The 21,268-nt window shown below is 38.2% G+C and overlaps 1 protein-coding gene across 1 annotated transcript; it reads right to left on the bottom strand.

Annotated features, from left to right (window-relative positions):
- Nucleotides 1–1,877: 1,877 nt before the first annotated feature.
- Nucleotides 1,878–12,236, bottom strand: LOC132133560 (beta-1,4 N-acetylgalactosaminyltransferase 2-like). The gene is made up of 11 exons (XM_059546439.1): nucleotides 11,964–12,236; nucleotides 10,128–10,178; nucleotides 9,900–10,037; nucleotides 9,720–9,826; nucleotides 9,272–9,309; nucleotides 8,640–8,820; nucleotides 6,111–6,197; nucleotides 3,507–3,688; nucleotides 3,277–3,420; nucleotides 2,432–2,657; nucleotides 1,878–2,082 (listed from the first exon to the last, which is right to left on the bottom strand). The coding sequence occupies exons 1-11, from the start codon at nucleotides 12,074–12,076 to the stop codon at nucleotides 1,901–1,903; spliced, it is 1,449 nt and encodes a 482-aa protein (XP_059402422.1). The 5' UTR covers nucleotides 12,077–12,236; the 3' UTR covers nucleotides 1,878–1,900.
- Nucleotides 12,237–21,268: the final 9,032 nt, after the last annotated feature.

The following is a 21,268-nucleotide window of genomic DNA, read 5'->3' as shown; positions in this document are numbered from 1 at the left end:
ACATTTCTCTTTGAAACTGCGGCGAAACGTGCAGTTGGGTACGTAAAACGGTTTTGCACAAAAAGTGCACAGAGGTATGTATTTTTATAAGACCATGTTTCTTGAAAGATGAAAACACAGATATCTTTAGTGTGCATTTTAGTTGATGCCGTTTCACATGGATGATGCAATTGATGTTTTTTTTGTATTGGTAACCTGAATGTGCGAAGCTTCAGGTGTCATTCACTTGGAGTTGTTTTAGCTGTAGAAAAACAGTCCGTTATGCTGATTGATATTGCAAACTTTTATGTGCCATCATATTATTTTAATGTGTTGTTCTAATCATGAACACATTGGTTTATAGTGCAAGTTAAATGTTTACTACACTTCTACACTTGTTATTCTTCTAGTTATTTACCTATAGCAGCTTATGAATCGGAATTCGGACATTTGCAGAACATAGCTTACTTCTACAGCGGATACATAAGCTGAAGAATAGAAACAAATAAATAATTTTCTCAAACAATAAAATGACAACAGAGCATTAAATCTTTATTGTCACTGCAATGTATTTAGTGACAATATTGTTCCAGTAAACATGCAAAGATGAAAGACAGATGACACTTTGACTTTTTGGTGACAATGGTGACTTTGCAGGACTGTTGATTTCATCAAATAAAATACAAATCTAACTCTTATATAAAAAAGTAATATGCAGGTTACACCATCAAAATATTTATATTAAAAAATTTCTACCTCAAGCAAAAATGAACTGCAGTTTAATTCTGCACTCTCGGAAAAAAAGGTACAAAAAGCTGTCACGGGGCAGTAGCCCCCCCCCAGTGACAGTTTTTGTAAAAAAATAATTCTGAGAGTGTGTACAGTAAACAGGTGATTTACAGGAACTGCAACACTTGTTTTCAGTTCACTTTTTAATGTGCTATCCCAGCTCACAAAGTAAGAACACTTAACACTCCCTAACACTCCCATTGTTATGAACATTATTTCTGAATGAACTACCTTTGAATGTTCTAAAAATAAGCAATAACATTTAAATATTTTGAAAAATTAACTCCCAGCATAACCTGCTTGCTAAACTGTAATATTTAGCAGCGTACAATTTTGTATACTTCACTTATGAAAATTGTGTATGATCCACTTATAAAAAAACAAGAAATGTACACTATCATTTTCACCCTCCTTATCCTGAAATCATTACCAGTTACCCACATGAACATCCAACCCATAGGCCATTACTTCATTTGCACAAATTAAAGTAAAAAAACAAAAAACAAACAAAAAAAAAAAACCTTTTGGAGTGGATATTAAAGGAAAGGAAAGTCAAACCCAGTCAACCAGTTCTCAATGAACAGACCATGAAAGCATTACGTTTAGTAAATATGTTTGGTCACTATATAATTCTCATTCTTCCATATATGTTCTTTTATAGCTTTAATGACTTTGTAAGCATGTTTTCACCATGGACTAAAAGATTGAATAGGTAATTGCAATTTTGCAAGTTTATATCTCGCAATACTGGGTTTCTATCTCACAATTCATAATTTTGACTTTTTTCTTGTGATTTAGAGAAAAAAAAAGAGTCATAATTGTGATATAAACTTAAAATAAAAAACATTTGCAAAAATTGTGGAAAAAAAGAATACAGACTCAGAATTATTAAAGAAAAAAGTTTCAAGAAATTTAAACTCAAAAATCTGAAAAAAGGGCAAGAAACAAAGTCTACATTTTGAGATGTAAAAACAGAATTTAGAAAAATATCAATTTGTTTTTTATTCCATGGTAAAAACAAGCTTTCATGTGAATAAGTAGATCCAAACCTTTGATTTGTAGAGTAAATAAAATAAACAAATCCAATGATTAATGAGGTGTGAGGAATGGCATGTTTCACCTCATATGCTCCTTAGTATTTGATGCATTTCAGATGGTTCTTGAAAAAATGGTGGGTCATTTTCGCCTGTGAATCACTTTTGGGAGGATGCCTGTAGGAACCGTAGTTTTTTGTGGAACCGTGTTTTTGATGACCAATTCTGAGACCTTTACAGGTGGCAACTAATAAATGTCCAAGCCCGTCAACAAAGAATTCTGTTGGGAATATAGAATGAAAACAGATTCTTGAATAAACACTTATCTCTGGCATCTCTTTCTCTATAGCTGGCATGTAAATGATTTGTTCACCGTGGATCAAGAATAAGTTCCATTCACATTTCTCCGTTGGTCAGCTGTCATAAACTGTTGTTCTTGGACAATAAATCAAAATCTGTACCACACCCATTGCTTTGAATTATCTAAGACCTACATGCCAGTGGATGAATGTAGTATGTCAAAGCGTATAGTTTCACAATAGTCAGGTCTTTGGGCAACTTTAATAACAGACTTAATCTAAAATAGATGGATGACTTCATCTGATCTGAATGTTTTAAGATCCACTCACCAGTGTGAGCCACTCTTTTGAGGAACGGGTCAAAACTGACCCTCTGCACAGCCTCCGTCCGGCCCAGGAAGTAGTTGACGACTCCATCTGCAAAGAAGCAGCCGTTGAAACCTGGCAGGGGCGCATGGGTACGAGAGACACGCGTGATACAGCCGCCTTCCTCGCTGTTCCCTTCCTCGTATTTCAACTGGAAAGCAAACTGATTTCCTCCTACCTGACCACCAACCTGATGGAGAGAGAAAGAATAAGATCAGTCAAGGTCTTTCACAAACATAAACATAAGACACAATATTGGACACAATAAAGATCTTTATTGGTTTGAACTATTTATTAGTGAACTATAAACATTTATTGCACATGCACGTATGAAAATTCACAGGTATAATCACTCACAGTTAAGTTATTTTTATTCAGCCAGGATGCATTAAAGTTACAGTAAGAGACATTTATAATGGTAAAAAAAGATTTAGATTTCAAAGAAATGCCTTTATTCTATTCATCAAAGAATCCTGAAAATAATAAACCACTGTTTCCATGATAATATTAGGCAGCACTACTGTTTCAATATTTATTTTGATATAAAAAGTTTATTGAGCTGCAAATCAGAATATTAAAATGATTTCTAAAGGATCAGGTGACACTAAAGACTGGAGTAATGATGCTGAACATTAAGCTTTGATAACAGGAAAACATATGACTTATTAGATTGTAATAATTTTTCACAATATTACTGTTTTACTGTATTTTTATCCAATAAATGCAGCCTTGGTGAGCAGACAGTCATAATGTTGTTGTTTTTTTTGTAATTGCAAATGTCATCAAGATGATAGAATTGACATAAATACCACATCTAGTTCAGGAACGGCTTCCATAATGTTCACAAAGCTCTCAATGCGCGTCTCATTGAGGAACACAAAGTCATCATCCACCCACAGGAAGTATTTAGTGGTGACCTGCGACACTGCCAGATTTCTTCCTGCAAACCAGCCCTGAAAAGCCAAACAATGAAACAAGTAATCTTCACACGTCAGGAAGATTATATTAACAGTCAACTTGAAAAACCTGAGGTTTGTACCTGTGCTGGGGGCATTATGTAGTGCTCTATATTGTCACCGACCACCTTCTCTGGGTTCAGACTGTCATCAGCAACAATGATCTTTATTTTTGGGTAGTTCAGACGGATACTGTTAATGAGGACATTTAGTTCTTTGTAACGCAGAAATGCTTTAATTAGCACAGTCACCTGAGAGTTCACATCTACAGAGAGAGAGAGAGAGAGAGAGAGGGAGAGAGAGAGGGAGACCATTATTATGGTGATTGAGTTCACGATACAGACACTGTGATCACACTGTAAAATTAAGAAAAATGACAGAAAGTGCATAACAAAATCACGACTACTAAAATGAAAACTGAATAAAAAATACATGCTATTTCAAATATAAATAAAACTATAATAATATATAAATTATATTAAAATAATACATACTACATACATACTACACTCTATAAGAACTGTGTAAAAATATTAATTAAAAAAAGTTCTGTGATCTAAACTTACTATAAAAACTGTAAAAAAAAAAAAAAAAAGAAAAAAAAAAAGAAAAGAAAGAAAATATAATTGGGATGTTTCATGTAATTTAAAAAAAAAAGTTTTGGAAGTGAAAAAGAACAAATAAGACCCATAAACCCTTCTAAGACATTTTACAATTAATGGTTTTTGATTGAGACAATTGTTTTTTATTTTTTGTTTTCAATTATGTAAATTTAGGTTTTCTGTTAGGGATTTTGTTGTTAAATTGGACCCTCTTTACATTAAGTGTCCCTACCTGTGTACTAACATAGTAACTGCATGTGTCCGTAGTATGTAACCATAGTGTAAGTACACATACTGTAGGTACATAGCATGTACAGCTGTAATATTTCTGTAACAACACACATGTAACAACCCTCAGATGGTTTTTGTAAGTACTTGTGTAACAGGAACTACATTTTGTAACAACAATATTTATAAGAGTAATTGGAACCATTTAATCCAAGGGGTGGAAATAGGATCCAGGGTGTGGGTATGGGTAGGTTTAGGGATATGTAAAGTAAGAGGAGTTTGATCTCGAGTTGGAGTAGGTGCACCACTGTAATAACAGTGTACTTGCATGGTAACTCCTCAGGAACTGTCCACTTAAGTGAAGTGACATTCAGCCAAGTATAGTGACCCATACTCAGAATTTGTGCTCTGCATTTAACCCATCCGAAGTGCGCACACACACACAGAGCAGTGAACACACACACACACACTGTGAGCACACACCCGGAGCAGTGGGCAGCCATTTATGCTTGCTCAAGGGCACCTAAGTCATGGTATTGAGGGTGGAGAGAGAACTGTACATGCACTCCCCCCACCCACAATTCCTGCCGGCCCGGGACTCGAACTCACAACCTTTCGATTGGGAGTCCGACTCTCTAACCATTAGGCCACGACTTCCCTAAAAAGTCTTAATATAAAGTAACATTTTGGACACCAACCACCATTTCGGTTGCACTTTATTTTACAGTACGTGTACTTACATGTACTTATAGTGTACTTACAGTGTATTTATCTAAGAAAGTTCTGGTAATACAAGGTAACTACATGGGGTAGGGTTAGGTTTAGGGATAGGTTCAGGGTTAGTACCTAGTTGTTACATAGTTACTGTAATTACTATAATAAGTACATAGTATGTACATGGGGAACAGGACTGTAAAATAAAGTGCTACCACAATTTCTATGTAAAACTTACTGGCTGCTGCTGTGTAACATCAGAGTAATTACATGATAAATCTAATGTAAAGTGTAACACTTTCTTTTCCAAAAAGTGCTATTAGTCCTGTTACACATTTGTACTTTCATTACCAAAAAGTGTTGTTACCAATGTCCTGTTACACATCTGTACTTACACATACCATTCAGTGGCTTGTTACATATGTGTAGTTAGACAAACATTAGCTATGTACCAATTTGTACTTACACTGTGGTTACATAATATGTACACATCTAGTTACTATGTAAGTACACAGGTATTAGGGACACAATATAAAGTGGGACTGGATATTTAGTAAAGATCATTTTCCATGAAGATATTTTTTAAATTTCCTACTGTAAATATATCAAAACTTAATTTTTGATTAATAATATGCAATGCTAAGAATTCTTTTGGACAACTTAAAAAAATCAATTTTCCCAGTATTTTTTTTTGCACCCTCAGATTCCAGATTTTCAAGTAGTTGTATCTCTGCCAAATATATTACTATCATAACAAACCATACATCAATGGAACGCTTTCAGCTTTCAGATGATGTATAAATAAACAAAAAATGACACATAAGACTGGTTTTGTGGTTCTTGATCACATATAGCTTTCTCAGTATCACCTGTGGTTTTATGGTTGGTACATTATAAAGATAGTTTGGTATATTAACGTCATATCAGTTAATTAAATGTACTGTATTTCACTGTAAGTGCTACAAATTGTGGCTAACATATTTTTTCAGGTACTTTTCTGCTGGTTTCCTATACCATAAATTTCATAGATTATTATTATAATTATTATAGTTCTATTTTATTCATTTTATTTTATTATTACAGTGTATATATATATATATATTTATTTATTTATTTTTCTACAGTGTAAGTATTTGAGCTCACCTTTTCCTGGGTCAAACAGAACAGGAACTGACAAACGTCTGATCTCAATCGGGAATATGACCTCATGATGCTCAAAAGAGAAGTACGCTAAGGACATGAATGCATTTGTAAAGTCAGTACATTCAGATTAATGTTTAATGTCTTATGAAACTTAATAGTATCATAAAAGTTGTCCTTGTGTGAATCATTATATTCCAAGGGCTTGTTGAAATACCACATATTTGGCCTTGGCCATTTAAGAGCACGTGCATGCAACTGGAAGTAAAACAACAAAGTGCAGCACCCTTAATGCATGCTAAATCTATACGTGAAGCTTGAATACTGCTCTGGAGCGGTATTTGAGTCTAAGAGTATCATATCGTGCATCATGTTCTGGAAATAAATTATGAGACTTTTGCAGAGATCTCAGAAGGTTTAGCGGAAATCTTTACAGTTAAATGTGAATGATACTTAGATATTAATTTGGTAGTAAAACAAAGTATTGCACATTTTAGGATGAGTATGTTTATTTTGTACAACATTTGCAACTGCTTTTTATCACTTAATTAGAAGCACCACTATTACTAAACTGAAAAGACATTTACAGGTGCCGGTCATATAATTAGAATATCATCAAAAAGTTGATTTCACTAATTCCATTCAAAAAGTGAAACTTGTATATTATATTCATTTATTACACACAGACTGATATATTCAAATGTTTATTTCTTTTAATTTTGATGATTATAACTGACAACTAAGGAAAATCCTAAATTCAGTAACTCAGAAAATTAGAATATTGTGAAAAGGTTGAATATTGAAGACACCTGGTGCCACACTGTAATCAGCTAATTAACTCAAAACACCTGCAAATGCCTTTAAATGGTCTCTCAGTCTGGTTCTGTAGGCTACACAATCATGGGGAAGACTGCTAACTTGACAGTTGTCCAAAGACGACCATTGACACCTTGCACAAGGAGGGCAAGACACAAAAGGTCATTGCAAAAGAGGCTGGCTGTTCACAGAGCTCTGTGTCCAAGCACATTAATATAGAGGCAAAGATTTAGATTTAATATAGATGTGGTAGAAAAAAGTGTAGAAGCAATAGAGATAACCGCACCCTGGAGAGGATTGTGAAACAAAACCCATTCAAAAATGTGGGGGAGATTCACAAAGAGTGGACTGCAGCTGGAGTCAGTGCTTCAAGAACCACTACACACAGACGTATGCAAGACATGGGTTTCAGCTGTCGCATTCCTTGTGTCAAGCCACTATTTAACAACAGACAGTGTCAGAAGTGTCTCTCAGACAAAAAGGACTGAATTGCTTCTGAGTTGTCCAAAGTTATGTTCTCTGATGAAAGTAAATTTTGCATTTCCTTTGGAAATCAGGGTCCCAGAGTCTGGAGGAAGAGAGGCACACAATCCACGTTGTTTGAGGTCCAGTGTAAAGTTTCCACAGTCAGTGATGGTTTGGGGTTTCATGTCATCTGCTGGTGTTGGTCCAAGGTGTTTTCTGAGGTCCAAGGTCAACGCAGCCGTATACCAGGAAGTTTTAGAGCACTTCATGCTTCCTGCTGCTGACCAACTTTATGGAGATGCAAATTTCATTTTTGAACAGGACTTGGCACCTTCACACAGTGCCAAAGCTACCAGTTCCTGGTTTAAGGACCATGGTATCCCTGTTCTTAACTGGCCAGCAAACTCGCCTGACCTTAACCCCATAGAAGATCTATGGGGTATTGTGAAGAGGAAGATACGATATGCCAGACCCAACAATGCAGAACAGCTGAAGGCCACTATCAGAGCAACCTGGGCTCATATAACACCTGAGCAGTGCCAAAGACTGATCGACCCCATGCCACGCCGCATTGCTGGGGTAATTCAGGCAACTAAGTATTGAGTGCTGTACATGCTCATACTTTTAATGTTCATACTTTTCAGTTGGCCAAGATTTTTTTTAATCCTTTCTTTGTATTGGTCTAAAGTAATATTCTAATTTTCTGAGATAATGAATTTGGGATTTTCCTTTGTTGTCAGTTATAATCATCAAAATTAAAAGAAATAATGAATCTGTGTGTAATGAATTAATATAATATACAAGTTTCACTTTTTGAATGGAATTAGTGAAATAAATCATCTTTTTGATGATATTCTAATTATATGACCAACACCTGTAGAATGCAAAGTGCTGAAAATCAAAATAAAGTTCTGTAAACACTTGCATTTTTGTAAACACTATAAGAGTGACCCATCGGGTAATGAAAAGTTCTACACACATGTCTGGTCTTCATGCTCACTTGAACACTTGGGTCAAATACAGGAAATATATCATGTATGTAAACAAGTGGTCAAGTGCAAAGACCGCAAGTGTGGGATTTTGGACAAGCCCCAAGTCATTTTGAAAAATGTCTTTTATTTTTTTGGAACCTAAAATTCTTCAACAAAAATCTGTGTTCCGCAGAAGAAGTCTAAACAGGTATAGAATGACATGACAATAAACGATGATAAAATTCAGGTGAACTATTCCTTCAGGTCACAGGTTACGTACCGAGGTCTTCGGTCTTGATGTGGTAGATGGTGCTGGTGTAGGTCAGTCTGCTCAGCAGGTCGTTGAGCTGTTGGAGGCTGCTGGATGAGATGCTCAGATGTTTCTCATTCTGGCCCTCCACCTGCTCTCCTTCCTGGACATTCATCACTGAAAGCACTCCTTTATGCACCCTTAGAGAAACCTGGAGAGGTTTCATATACAGTTATTTCACACATGATGAATCCTTTTGAAAAACACCCAAAATAAAGGCAGGGTAGGTGATTTGGTTCAGAAACATGCTGGCTGAAAGTCTCTTCACGTCCCAATAGCAATCAATAAGTTACAGTAAGTGGTCTAAATGTGTGTTTATATGTTTTCATATTGTCTGCTGAATATATATAATCTGATTGTTATTCTGATTTGCAGGAAGGGTGGGATCTTAAGCTTTCACAGCTTGCTTGCTATTGCTAGCCTCTACGAAATCACCTACCCTACCTTTAACAGCTTTAGATCAAAAGCTCACAAAGCATCAATTAAAAGAAGGAAAAACAGCAGACCCCCGTTCAGAGACCGTCTGAAACAAACCAATGATTGTGATCAATATAACAAAACCCACCACCTTTAATGAGAACACCATATTCAGCAGGACAAACCTTGTAAACCGCTCTCTTTTGTGTTTGCAGGGATAGACCTTTAATAGTAATACATTTCTTTAATTAATGAAATTGTTAAAGATGAATAAAACAACTGACAGTCTTATATTGTATAGGAGATCGAAGGATTTGATGAACAGAACGTTCAAAAGAGCAGCATTTATTTTAAATAGGCATCTTTTTTAACATCATAAATGTTGTTACTTTCACTTTTAATTCATCAATTTAATTCATCTTTTATGAATTATTTTCCTTTTTTAAACTTGCTTAGCCTAAACTATTTATTAGCAGCAAATCAGAATGATTTCTGAAGGATCATGTGAATAAGAATAAGAGACTGCATTCAATTTTTTATTTTTTTTTAAATCTGTAACCTTCTGGAGATGCATTTTTAAGAAACCTGAGATCATTAGCAATCAAATAAAGGACAGACAGAGATCAGACTCACCGGGAATGAGTGTTTTATTCATGGGAGTTACTCTGAATCCTCTCATCGGATACTGGAGCGGGGTGTTGGCCGGGACGAGTAGTAGAACATCATTTTCTTTACCTGATCTGAAAGACAGTTCATTCAGTCAGAGGAATGAATGTGTGGCACATTTAAGAGATCTGAGGAATTGTGGGTAACCTGATCTGGTGTTGTCTGAACTCTTCTGCCCGGCGTTTCTGCAGGTCATCCATCTCGTCTTTTGACACAAACTGGTTTGCTGGATTAGTGTTTTGGCAGGTACAGGGTGTTGGATTCTCATTGCGAAAAGGCCCGATACTGAGATGTGTAACAAGCAACAGGGGTAAATCAGAAACAAGGAATTCACTGCTTCATGGTTGCTCATAAAAATGAAATGAATCTACTTACTTTGGTTTGGGAAAGTCTGGGATCTCTGGAACACGGTTGCAATTTGAGAGTCTTGAGAAAGTTGTGTGAGTGGGGGAAAATTAAATAAATTTGAGTACAGTTTGCATGGACTTATTGTCTATAACCAAATAAACCTTAAACAGGAGTGAATTGTATAAAATATCTTCCCACACCAGAATTAAATCACTTTTGTGGTATGCTAAAGATGTTAAGGGTTACCTGTAAGAGTTAATATTTTTATTTTTAGCCTTTACACTCTTAAATCTCCTAGGTTAAAACTGCCTAATTTGGGTTGTTTTTAGCCCACAGGCTCGGTAAATATGATACAGAATGCATGGTGGGCTAACCCAAAAACTTTAAATATACAATAGAGTTAGCTAGGTGGTACTGTCACAAAAATAGAGTCCTAGAAATGAAATCCTGCAAGTCTCCAGTATTGCAGGAATGCCCTACTCGTTCAGTCAGAATACGTGTGCTTAAAACTGCTCATGCGCATTGGCTGGACTGAGGTGTTGCAAATATGGCTGTCGAGTGAACAGACTTTCCTTTAAAGGGCGTTTGGTTTCACTCAAAGCCAAAAGTAGCTGTCACCGACACTGATACCCACTGCCCATAAATAAACCGTGCAACTAATCTATGGCGCTGAGAGTTGCTATCTCCTGAAGAGGATGCAAAATACCTGCACTCAACCCGCTGGGTTACATCAGGGTGGAGGAAGGGTGAATTTGTTTTCAGCTGTCTGCGAGACTGACCAAGCAGCTGACTAACACAAAAACTACCCAACACTGAAAAAAAAAAAAAAAAAAAAACAGCCCCAAGATTGACCAGTGTTTGGGTTGAAAAAGAACAGCATTTTTGAGAGCATAATATGATGCCTGTATACTGTAATATAAAAAAAAATCCATAAAATTTACAGTAAAGAACTGGCAGCTGTGGTTGCCAGAGTTTTAGCTTAAAAAAATACAGAATGCACTTGTGGGTGTTGCAAGTCCTGCGTGAGAAGGTTCAGTCAAACACTCCCAAATATGAATAAGAAAAGAGAAAAACTCCACTTTAATAAAAAATAAAGTGGAAAGTCGGTAATTTGTTGAAAAACAAAACAACACCATTATAATAATAAAATAAAATAACAAAAATATATTTGATCATTATTAACAATATAAAATATTAATAAAAAAATCAAATGTGATACAAACTAGTTGTACTAGTTAGACTAGTTGTGCGTGTCTGCTTTTATATGACACAGCTGTTACACTTGCAGCGTTAACAAAATTCATGGTTTAGTTTCAAACATCAGTGTAATGTTACAATTTATCCTATAGTTCAGGTTAGTTGTAACATACACAGGGTGAAATGTAACATTATGAAATAATATATATTATAATAATAATTATATTTGCGTTACGTTTTCTTTGTGCTTTAGCTTCACATGGCGTTGTTCATTCGTCGTGCACTGTTACCTTTCAAAGCTGGAATGATTATGAAATCTATTAAATAGTATGAAAAACATAATTTGTAATTGATTCATACGGACTCGTATGTAGTATTCTGATAATGACGAGGAAAAAAGGTACACTGTTTTATATATCCATATAGGTTACACAAAATATTTCTACGTTATATTAAGCATAAAAAATGTTCTTCATCATTATTGGATTCATCTAATTCAGAAGTAGGCTATGATTGTATTTGACAGAATCATTCGAAATACAAGTGAGATATAGCTACTACATGATTTTATTTGGCTGAATAAATCAAAATGCATTTGGTCACGACAGATAAATAAATAAATAAATAAATAAATAAATAAAGTTTACTGATGTACAAGGCACTTACCTCATTATCGGTAGTGAAGTTTTACTCCAAAAATCCACGCCAGTATAAAATAAGGCGAAAAGGGAGCCACTTAAAAGAATGACGATGAATAAAGTTCTGCGGGATCCGTACATGATTAAATCTGTCGCGATTAAAAAATAATGTAATATATTTAATTATAGGCGGTCTATATCCACATCAAACTGAAGATTTGAAACTCAAATTACGCCAATCAGAGTCTAAATAAAGACAGGACTCTACTGTATAGGATGTTACCTGTTGAAGAGGAACAGGTGAATGAGTGACAAGAGCCTAGAGGACGGATATGTGACTGTTTGGAGCTACATAATCAGCGATCGCTTTTATTAATAAGAAAAGTGTTTCACATAGAATTTCTGTAATTTGGGTGCGTCTTGCTTAATGTCAAGCAGTTTGCTTCGTGCATCATCTTTAACAGCATTCAAGAGGTCCAATTTATTACGAACTGTGTATGCATTTTAAACACCTACATAAGGCTATATATACTTCCTCCTTCCATGTCTCTGAAAAAGCGCCGTTTTATAAAAGCGCATTTAATGCTCAATGGTAGCCTATGACCCGTTTCAGGGGTGACCAATTACTATTCAAAAACAGAAAATCAGTTCCACCTTGTTTCGACATCCTCCGATGAGGTCAATCCATACAATTAATTATATATGAATTAATTCTCTAGGACCACAAACATAAAAGCATAACATGAAAGATATAGGCTAAATAATTTTTTGTCAACTGGGTTAAAATGTTGTCATTATAAGAACTTGACATATAGGAAAATATCTGGCTTAAAAAAAATAAATAAATAATCCTTCAGGAAGATGGTTACTTCCAGCCTTGACACATGTACTTTACATGTGGGAACTTACAAAAAATAGCTTATATGTGTAATATAATGTATGGATAATTTTTTTAGGAATCTGTTAAATACAAATAAATAAATAAATAAATAAATAAATAAATATACTGTAGCAACCAGCCCTAAACTAGAATTGGCACCCATTTTGTCCAGAATGACATTTAATAAAAGACATATTTAAAACATTCTGATTAAGTTTCCACTTCACTGGAAAACCATGTATATCAAACTGTCAGACCTGTCCTCAAAATGCTTCCCAAAGAAAAAAGCATCTAAGGCTTTGACTGTTAAATACATGACAAGTTTGGTGCTTTTTGTTTTTATTATTATTATTATTAATGCCATAACCAAGAACAATACAACTGAGAATTATTCATTGCAAAACAGACAAAGATAGAGACCAAAAAAACTAAACAAACAAAAAATACAATAAACCAGTGCCAGTTTCTTCTTAAATGTTCCAAATCAGTCCAGAATATTTTTGTATATAAGCAATGAAAAACTAGATGAAAAATAGTTTCCTTTTCACCTTTACAGAAATGACAGGAGTAATCAATATCTAGTTTAAACCATTCCATTGCGTTTTGGTATATTCTATGCATTTTTTAAAGAGACTTCTTTTACTGTTTGCCAAGCTTATGCCTAAGTCAACAACAAAAAAATTAAATAAATAAAATAAAAAATAAAAAGAGCTGGATGATATGAGATGTACTGGTGAGACCTTGAAGAATCAATAATTTTTTGGGGGGAATAGCATTCACTTCAACAGCAACTTCTATAGGTTTAATTTAATTGCTATATATATATATATATATATATATATATATATATATATATATATATATATATATATATATATCATGGTTTGTTTTTGTACAAAATAGAGAGCTTGTTTATGAAATTTTGCATGTATAATAATTACACTTTAATACAAATCAGGAAATTAAATCTTCCTCAGTCATTTTACCTTCATCTGAAATATTGTTTAAAAAGTCATTCATATCAGAATTTACAGAATTTGAAGTGTATAAACACTGTAACACTGAGTAACATAATGTAATATCTTTTTAACATTCTCTGCGATTGTATTATTAATTAACAATTTACTTATAGAGGTTAATTCACCATTTCTATATTAATGTTGACGTGCAATATTATCATTCTATCCACGGCTTAGTCAGGAACTGACACCTGCAATCTCCTTTTAATATAGCGACCCCTGCAGATCCAGTATTGCAATGTGAAAACCATATAATTTCCCATTGACTCCTCCAGAACTTTATATCTTCTTTACAAGCATGTACATGTATTTTCTGCGCAAAGTAAAAATCAACACCCCTTTTTTAAATCATTTCTGTTGCATAACTATTTTGTATACAATGTTCTGCAATATACATTTGAAATGTAAAAACCTATGAGCACACAATATTTGTAGAGTTCGCTGAGATCAGTTCGGGGATTCAGCAGATTGTCTAGGGCTATTTTCAGATCTGAATGATGGGACTGGGACTGGTTGCAACGGAGGTGCAGCACGGACTGGCTGGTACACTGGACGTGCGGGGGCTGCCATATTTGGAATGGTTGGTGCCACTCAGGTCCGGCCCTGACCAATTTGCTGCCCTAGGCAAGATTTTACCTGGCACCCCATGCATCACAGCCCATTTCACCCTGTCACTGTGTTCATGATTTAGCATACATATACATATATATATATATATATATATATATATATATATATATATATATATATATATATATATATATATATATTAGGGGTGTAACGATTCACAAAATTCACGGTTCGGTTCGATACGGTTCGGCTCGGTACGGTTCGGTACGTTTTAAATACAGCAAAAAGAAAAAATTGGCAGAAAAATTTCCTTGATGTTTAAAAAATATTTTATTTATTAAAACTAACAAAGTATGTTTTTTTTTTACATTGAACAATGATGGAGCTATTCTTTACCCATCTTATGTAGTATTTTCTTAGCAGCATACTGTATAAAACAAAAATAGCTCCTTATAAAAGAAATGAAAATGTTATATTATTGTAGTAGTTAAGAACAAATAGAAAGATGTAACTTTTTACATTGTAACAACCATAGACTGTATTAGAGTTGTGACGTTCGCGAACGAACCGATTCTTTTGAACGGCTCATAAACATGAACGATGGGAGCCGAGTCGCGGCTGGAGGGGAGCCGTTCTTTCTGTCGTTCTTTTTTCCTATGCGTATTTCACACAGATGCACACAAATGAGCTCCTCCGCGAGACAGAACAGTTAAAGGGGGAGGGGCGCACCCAGCGCAGGCCAACCCTTTATAGCGTGATGATATTAGTTATTAGTTGTGCACGCATCCTTCACGTGAGTAGGACTCCAGTGGAAAAAAAACCCTGCGTGCCTCTGTCATTGTCAGCTGTCACAGACATTCATTGCAGCCCACTTTGTTATTGTTCATTGACTTGAAGGAGCTGATGTCCTGTTTGCAAAGTTTACAGTAGTATGTAGACATTTCCATTTTATTTATTAGAATTTTATCTACTTTAAATATTTTTAGTTTTCTATCAAAATGTTCTTGTGTGATAACAATGTTCTTGTGTGGAAGTGTTTGTAGTAAAAGCTGTTTTGCACAGAAATTCATTGCAGCTGGCTTTGTTTTTTATGTTTATTTGTGATTAGGTATTGTATGAATAACATAAGTCAACGTAGCTTTACACACACACACACACACACACTTTGTACTAAAGGTAAATCCAAAATAGTGATGTCACTGTCTAAGCAGAGGGATTTGTGCAACCCTATGGAATATAGTCCACACATGACAAATGAGGTAATAATCAATATTTCAGAATAATTCAAACTCAGATATTGGTGTGTGATATCTGAGTTTTAATTATTTGACTACAAATCTCACCTCATCATTCCTCCCAGTGATTATTTCCAGGATAAACTGAGATGCCCCCAAGCTGGCTTCTTAAAACTGAAAGGAACGGATCACGAAGATCCGGATCCCCTCAAAGAGCCATAAATCCCATCACTAAACTGTATAAAAACATGTAACAACGTGTGTGTGGAAAGTAATTAACTAACCAGCCAACAGGAGGCAGTAGTGTCTGTTACTCTTTTAATTCGGAAATCAATTTTCAAACTTACTCAGGCAAGGCCATATCACAAGTCACTCCCCTACACATCTCTCTCCATGACGGTGACAGTCACCCTTTTTTATAACATGGCAGTAAATGAACCCGAATCAACTCAAATTAACTCAGACATGAACATGTATAACATTACTAATACAAGAACTCAACCATCTTGCTTAACCCATAATTGAACGTTAAACAAATACCCATGATGCACCTGGCTGCCAGTGCTGACTTACGGGTCATTACAATATGGAACTCTATAACTCTTTATATTGAGTGTGTTTTTACTCAATTGGTTCTCTATAGGGCTTATGTTTTTTGGAACAAAGCCGGAATTATGGTCTGTCTGAAATGGGCTCGTGAAGGAATATCGTAACGGGACTCAATTACATTAAGCATGTTCTTAAAACCTACGTTTTCCACTACAGAGTGGGCCTTTCACACAGGACGCGGTATGCGTGGCGCTTGCCGCTGGGTTCAGCGTTGCCCTTCAGATACAACGCGATTTGCGCTGCGCTATGGCGTAGGCGGAGTTTTAAAAACTTTTAGCGGGAGCTCTATCATAGTCTGTTGTTACTTGAATGGAGATATGTCTACATGACACAGCTTTCCTGACGATGTCCCTATACTACCTCAAACTTGTATCGTACAGCTCAGGAAATTCCTACACACACAGTACTGTACTAGCCGTTCATTTATTTTGATTTCCGTGCTTGTTTCAAGTACTCCTCGCTACAGACTGTAGCGCGGCGACGTCACGTATGTACGTCACGTATGTACGTGACGTGTGTTTACCGCGCATGCGCAGTAACGTATATGTATTTACCGTAAATACGATTGTGTGCCGTGCGCGCCGTACTGACTGTCATTAATGCGCATATCCAGGTTCATTCACTTCCGGATGTTCGTAAGGTATGGTGGATATGAGATATTACTTTTGTTTTCTTAGAAATTTGCGTTTAAATTGCTTTTAATCTTAAGAATGCTTTGTTCATAATCATAGAGAGTGTCATTGCAAATGTGTGCGATTTCAAACACTTATGACATGTTTTATGATATAGTATTCAAATGCTGGTCTTTCAAAGTCTTATTTCGCCTAAAATGAACCATTAAAGATGTCTTAAAATAGAGCAGAAAGACTTTATTAATGTTAGTAAAGCCATTCCCTTATGAAACAAAAATATATTGCAGTATATTGGAAAATATCATGTAATATATTAGGCATATATTCTTATATATGGGATTTAATATTTATTTTTCGAATATATTGCAATATATTGAAAGCGGCAATCATTTGTATATTTTGCAATATCCATCCATCCATCCATCCATCCATCCATCTTCTACCGCTTATCCGGGGCCGGGTCGCGGGGGCAGCAGTCTAAGCAGAGAACCCCAGACTTCCCTCTCCCTAGACACTTCTTCCAGCTCTTCTGGGGGGACACCGAGGCTGTCCCAGGCCAGCCGGGAGACATAGTCTCTCCAGCGTGTCCTAGGTCTCCCCCGGGGTCTCCTCCCAGTGGGATGTGCCCGGAACACCTTCCCGGGAAGGCGTCCAGGAGGCATCCGGAACAGATGCCCGAGCCACCTCAGCTGACCCCTCTCGATGTGGAGGAGCAGCGGCTCTACTCTGAGCTCCTCCCGGGTGACTGAGCTTCTCACCCTATCTCTAAGGGATCGCCCAGCCACCCTGCGGAGAAAGCACATTTCGGCCGCCTGTATCCGGGATCTTGTCCTTTCGGTCATGACCCAAAGCTCATGACCATAGGTGAGAGTAGGAACGTAGATTGACCGGTAAATCGAGAGCTTCGCCTTGCGGCTCAGCTCTTTCTTCACCACGACAGACCGGTACATCGACCGCATTACTGCAGAAGCTGCACCGATCCGTCTGTCAATCTCCCGTTCCATCCTTCCCTCACTCGTGAACAAGACCCCAAGATACTTAAACTCCTCCACTTGAGGCAGGAACTCTCCACCAACCTGAAGTGGGCAAGCCACCCTTTTCCGACTGAGGACCATGGCCTCGGATTTGGAGGTGCTGATTCTCATCCCAGCCGCTTCACACTCGGCTGCAAACCGTCCCAGTGCATGCTGAAGGTCCTGGCCTGATGAGGCCAACACGACAACATCATCCGCAAAGAGCAGAGACGAAATCGTGTTGTCACCAAACCTGACCCCCTCCGGCCCCTGGCTGCGCCTAGAAATTCTGTCCATAAAAATCATGAACAGAACCGGCGACAAAGGGCAGCCCTGCCGGAGTCCAACATGCACCGGGAACAAGTCTGACTTACAGCTGGCAATACGAACCAAGCTCCTGCTCCGTTCGTACAGGGACCGGATAGCCCTTAGCAAAGGGCCCCGGACCCCATACTCCCGGAGAACCCTCCACAGGCCGCCGCGAGGGACACAGTCGAATGCCTTCTCCAAATCCACAAAGCACATGTGGACTGGTTGGGCATACTCCCATGAACCCTCCAGCACCCTGTAGAGGGTATAGAGCTGGTCCAGTGTTCCACGGCCTGGACGAAAACCACACTGTTCCTCCTGAATCCGAGGTTCTACTATCGGCCGGATTCTCCTCTCCAGTACCCTGGCATAGACTTTCCCAGGGAGGCTGAGAAGTGTGATCCTGCCGGTACCTGTCAGCTGCCTCTGGAGTCCCACAAGCCAACCAGGCCCGATAGGACTCCTTCTTCAGCTTGACGGCATCCCTTACTTCCGGTGTCCACCACCGGGTTCGGGGATTGCCGCCTCGACAGGCACCGGAAACCTTACGGCCACAGCTCCGAGCGGCCGCTTCGAAAATGGAGGTGGAGAACATGGTCCACTCGGACTCAATATCTCCAGCCTCCCTCGGGATCCAGTCGAAGCTCTGCCGGAGGTGGGAGTTGAAGATCTCTCTGACAGGAGACTCGGCCAAACGTTCCCAGCAGACCCTCACAGTACGTTTGGGTCTGCCGAGTCTGTCCAGCTTCCTCCCCCGCTATCGGATCCAACTCACCACCAGGTGGTGATCGGTTGACAGCTCCGCCCCTCTCTTCACCCGAGTGTCCAAGACATACGGCCGGAGGTCGGATGAAACGACCACAAAGTCGATCATCGACCTACGGCCTAGGGTGTCCTGGTGCCACGTGTACTGATGGACACCCTTATGCTTGAACATGGTGTTCGTTATGGACAAGCTGTAACTAGCACAGAAGTCCAATAACTGAACACCGCTCGGGTTCAGATCAGGGGGGCCGTTCCTCCCAATCACGCCCCTCCAGGTGTCACTGTCGTTGCCCACGTGGGCGTTGAAGTCCCCCAGTAAAACGACGGAGTCCCCAGTCGGAGCACTTTCCAGCACCCCTCCCAGAGACTCCAAGAAGGCTGGGTACTCTGCATTGCCGTTCGGCCCGTAGGCACAAACGACAGTGAGAGACCTATCCCCGACCCGAAGGCGCAGGGAAGTGACCCTCTCGTTCACCGGGGTAAACTCCAACACATGGCAGCTGAGCTGGGGGGCTATAAGCAAACCCACACCAGCCCGCCGCCTCTCACCATGGGCAACTCCAGAGTGGTGAAGAGTCCATCCTCTCTCGAGGAGTGTGGTACCAGAGCCCAAGCTGTGCGTAGAGGTGAGTCCGAGTCGGAACCTCTCTACCTCATGCACAATCTCGGGCTCCTTCCCCGCCAGTGAGGTGACGTTCCACGTCCCTAGAGCTAGTTTCCGTGTCCAGGGATCGGGCTGTCGAGGCCCCGCCTTCGACTGCCACCCGATTGTCTAAGCACCGGCCCCTTACGGTCCCTCCTGTAGGTGGTGAGCCCACGGGAAGGCGGCCCCACGTCGCTCCTTCGGGCTGAGCCCGGCCGGACCCCGTGGGGGGAGGCCCGGCCACCAGGCGCTCGCATACAAGCCCCAACCCTGGGCCTGGCTCCAGGGTGGGGCCCCGGCTGCGCCATACCGGGCGACGTCACGGTCCTTTGATTTATTCTTCTCATAAGGGGTTTTGAACCGCTCTTAGTCTGACCCGTCGCCTAGGACCTGTTTGCCTTGGGAGACCCTACCAGGGGCATATAGCCCCGGACAACATAGCTCCTAGGGTCATTCGGGTACTCAAACCCCTCCACCACGTTAAGGTGGCAGTTCAAGGAGGGTTTTTTTTTGCAATATATTATATGATATATGTATCATCAATATATTATTCAATGTATTCAAATATATAATATATTAGAAAATAAAAATGGAAATTTTAAGAAATATATTGGTAAATATATTTTCCTTTCGTAAGGCTTGATAGTTGCATGTATTGCAAAAAAAATATCATATTTGTAATCTTTTTCATTAACATTATCAAAGATTAATAGATACTGTTGTTCATTGTTAGTTCATGTTAATTAATACATTAACTAGTGTTTACTAATGACAGCTTATTGTATAGTGTTACCTCTTAAATTGACCTTCATATATCTTAATATGACTTTTTGGGGACATTGTCAGTGAGAAGAAATTCAGAGAAGAGACTCACTTCATGTGGCTAGAGTACTGTAATTATCTGTTTTTCTTTCTCTGACAGACTGTATAGCCCTCAACAGTAAAATTTTCAAATTGAAAAAAACTTCAAACTTTCAGGCCATGCTTTCTCAAGCCAAGCCAACCTAAATTTTGACTTGAGAAAATTTATTAATTTAGTTGATGTTAATGCTGGTTATAATTTAATCTCTTAGGTAGTTTACAGACAAAGCAAATAACACTTTTTCTAACACCATGCTATAATATATTTAAAAATACATTTAAAATATTTTCCTTGTATGGCTCTTCTGCCTTTCTTCAAAATGATTTAATTTTGCTTTAGTATTGTTTGTTCTTTTATGCAAATTAGGTGTCGTGAACTGGAGTGCATTATCTGAACAATACAACCTGAGTTCCGGGCGTCATGTTCTCTGACCCAGTGCCTCAGGTAACCCAGGTGCAGTGAGATATTTAAAGACTGTCCACCTGGCTGTGTGAGGAATCGCAGGAGGAGAGTCCTGTGTGGGTTTTATCCATTCAAAGAATTTGAGGGCTACTGAGGGCTACTGCTTGACTTATTGTTTTATCAGTGATGGAGGTGAATTTCAGATTTTTTTTTCTTGTGTCATGTGTCAATAAATAAAAAAAGATCACTGTCATCAGTTTGGTTTTTTTGGAGGCACCTTGCATAAAATGGGATGCAGACACTGAAAATATACTGTATGTAGTCAACTGAACTTAAAACTACTTTACTGGCTTAAATGTTTCACATGCAGAAATGCCAAAGCAAAAGAAAAATG

The sequence above is a fragment of the Carassius carassius genome, chromosome 50, assembly GCF_963082965.1.
Source record: "Carassius carassius chromosome 50, fCarCar2.1, whole genome shotgun sequence".
Classification (NCBI taxonomy): domain Eukaryota; kingdom Metazoa; phylum Chordata; class Actinopteri; order Cypriniformes; family Cyprinidae; genus Carassius; species Carassius carassius.
Note: the sequence above shows the minus strand (reverse complement) of the source record. Positions and strands in the feature narration are given on the sequence as shown.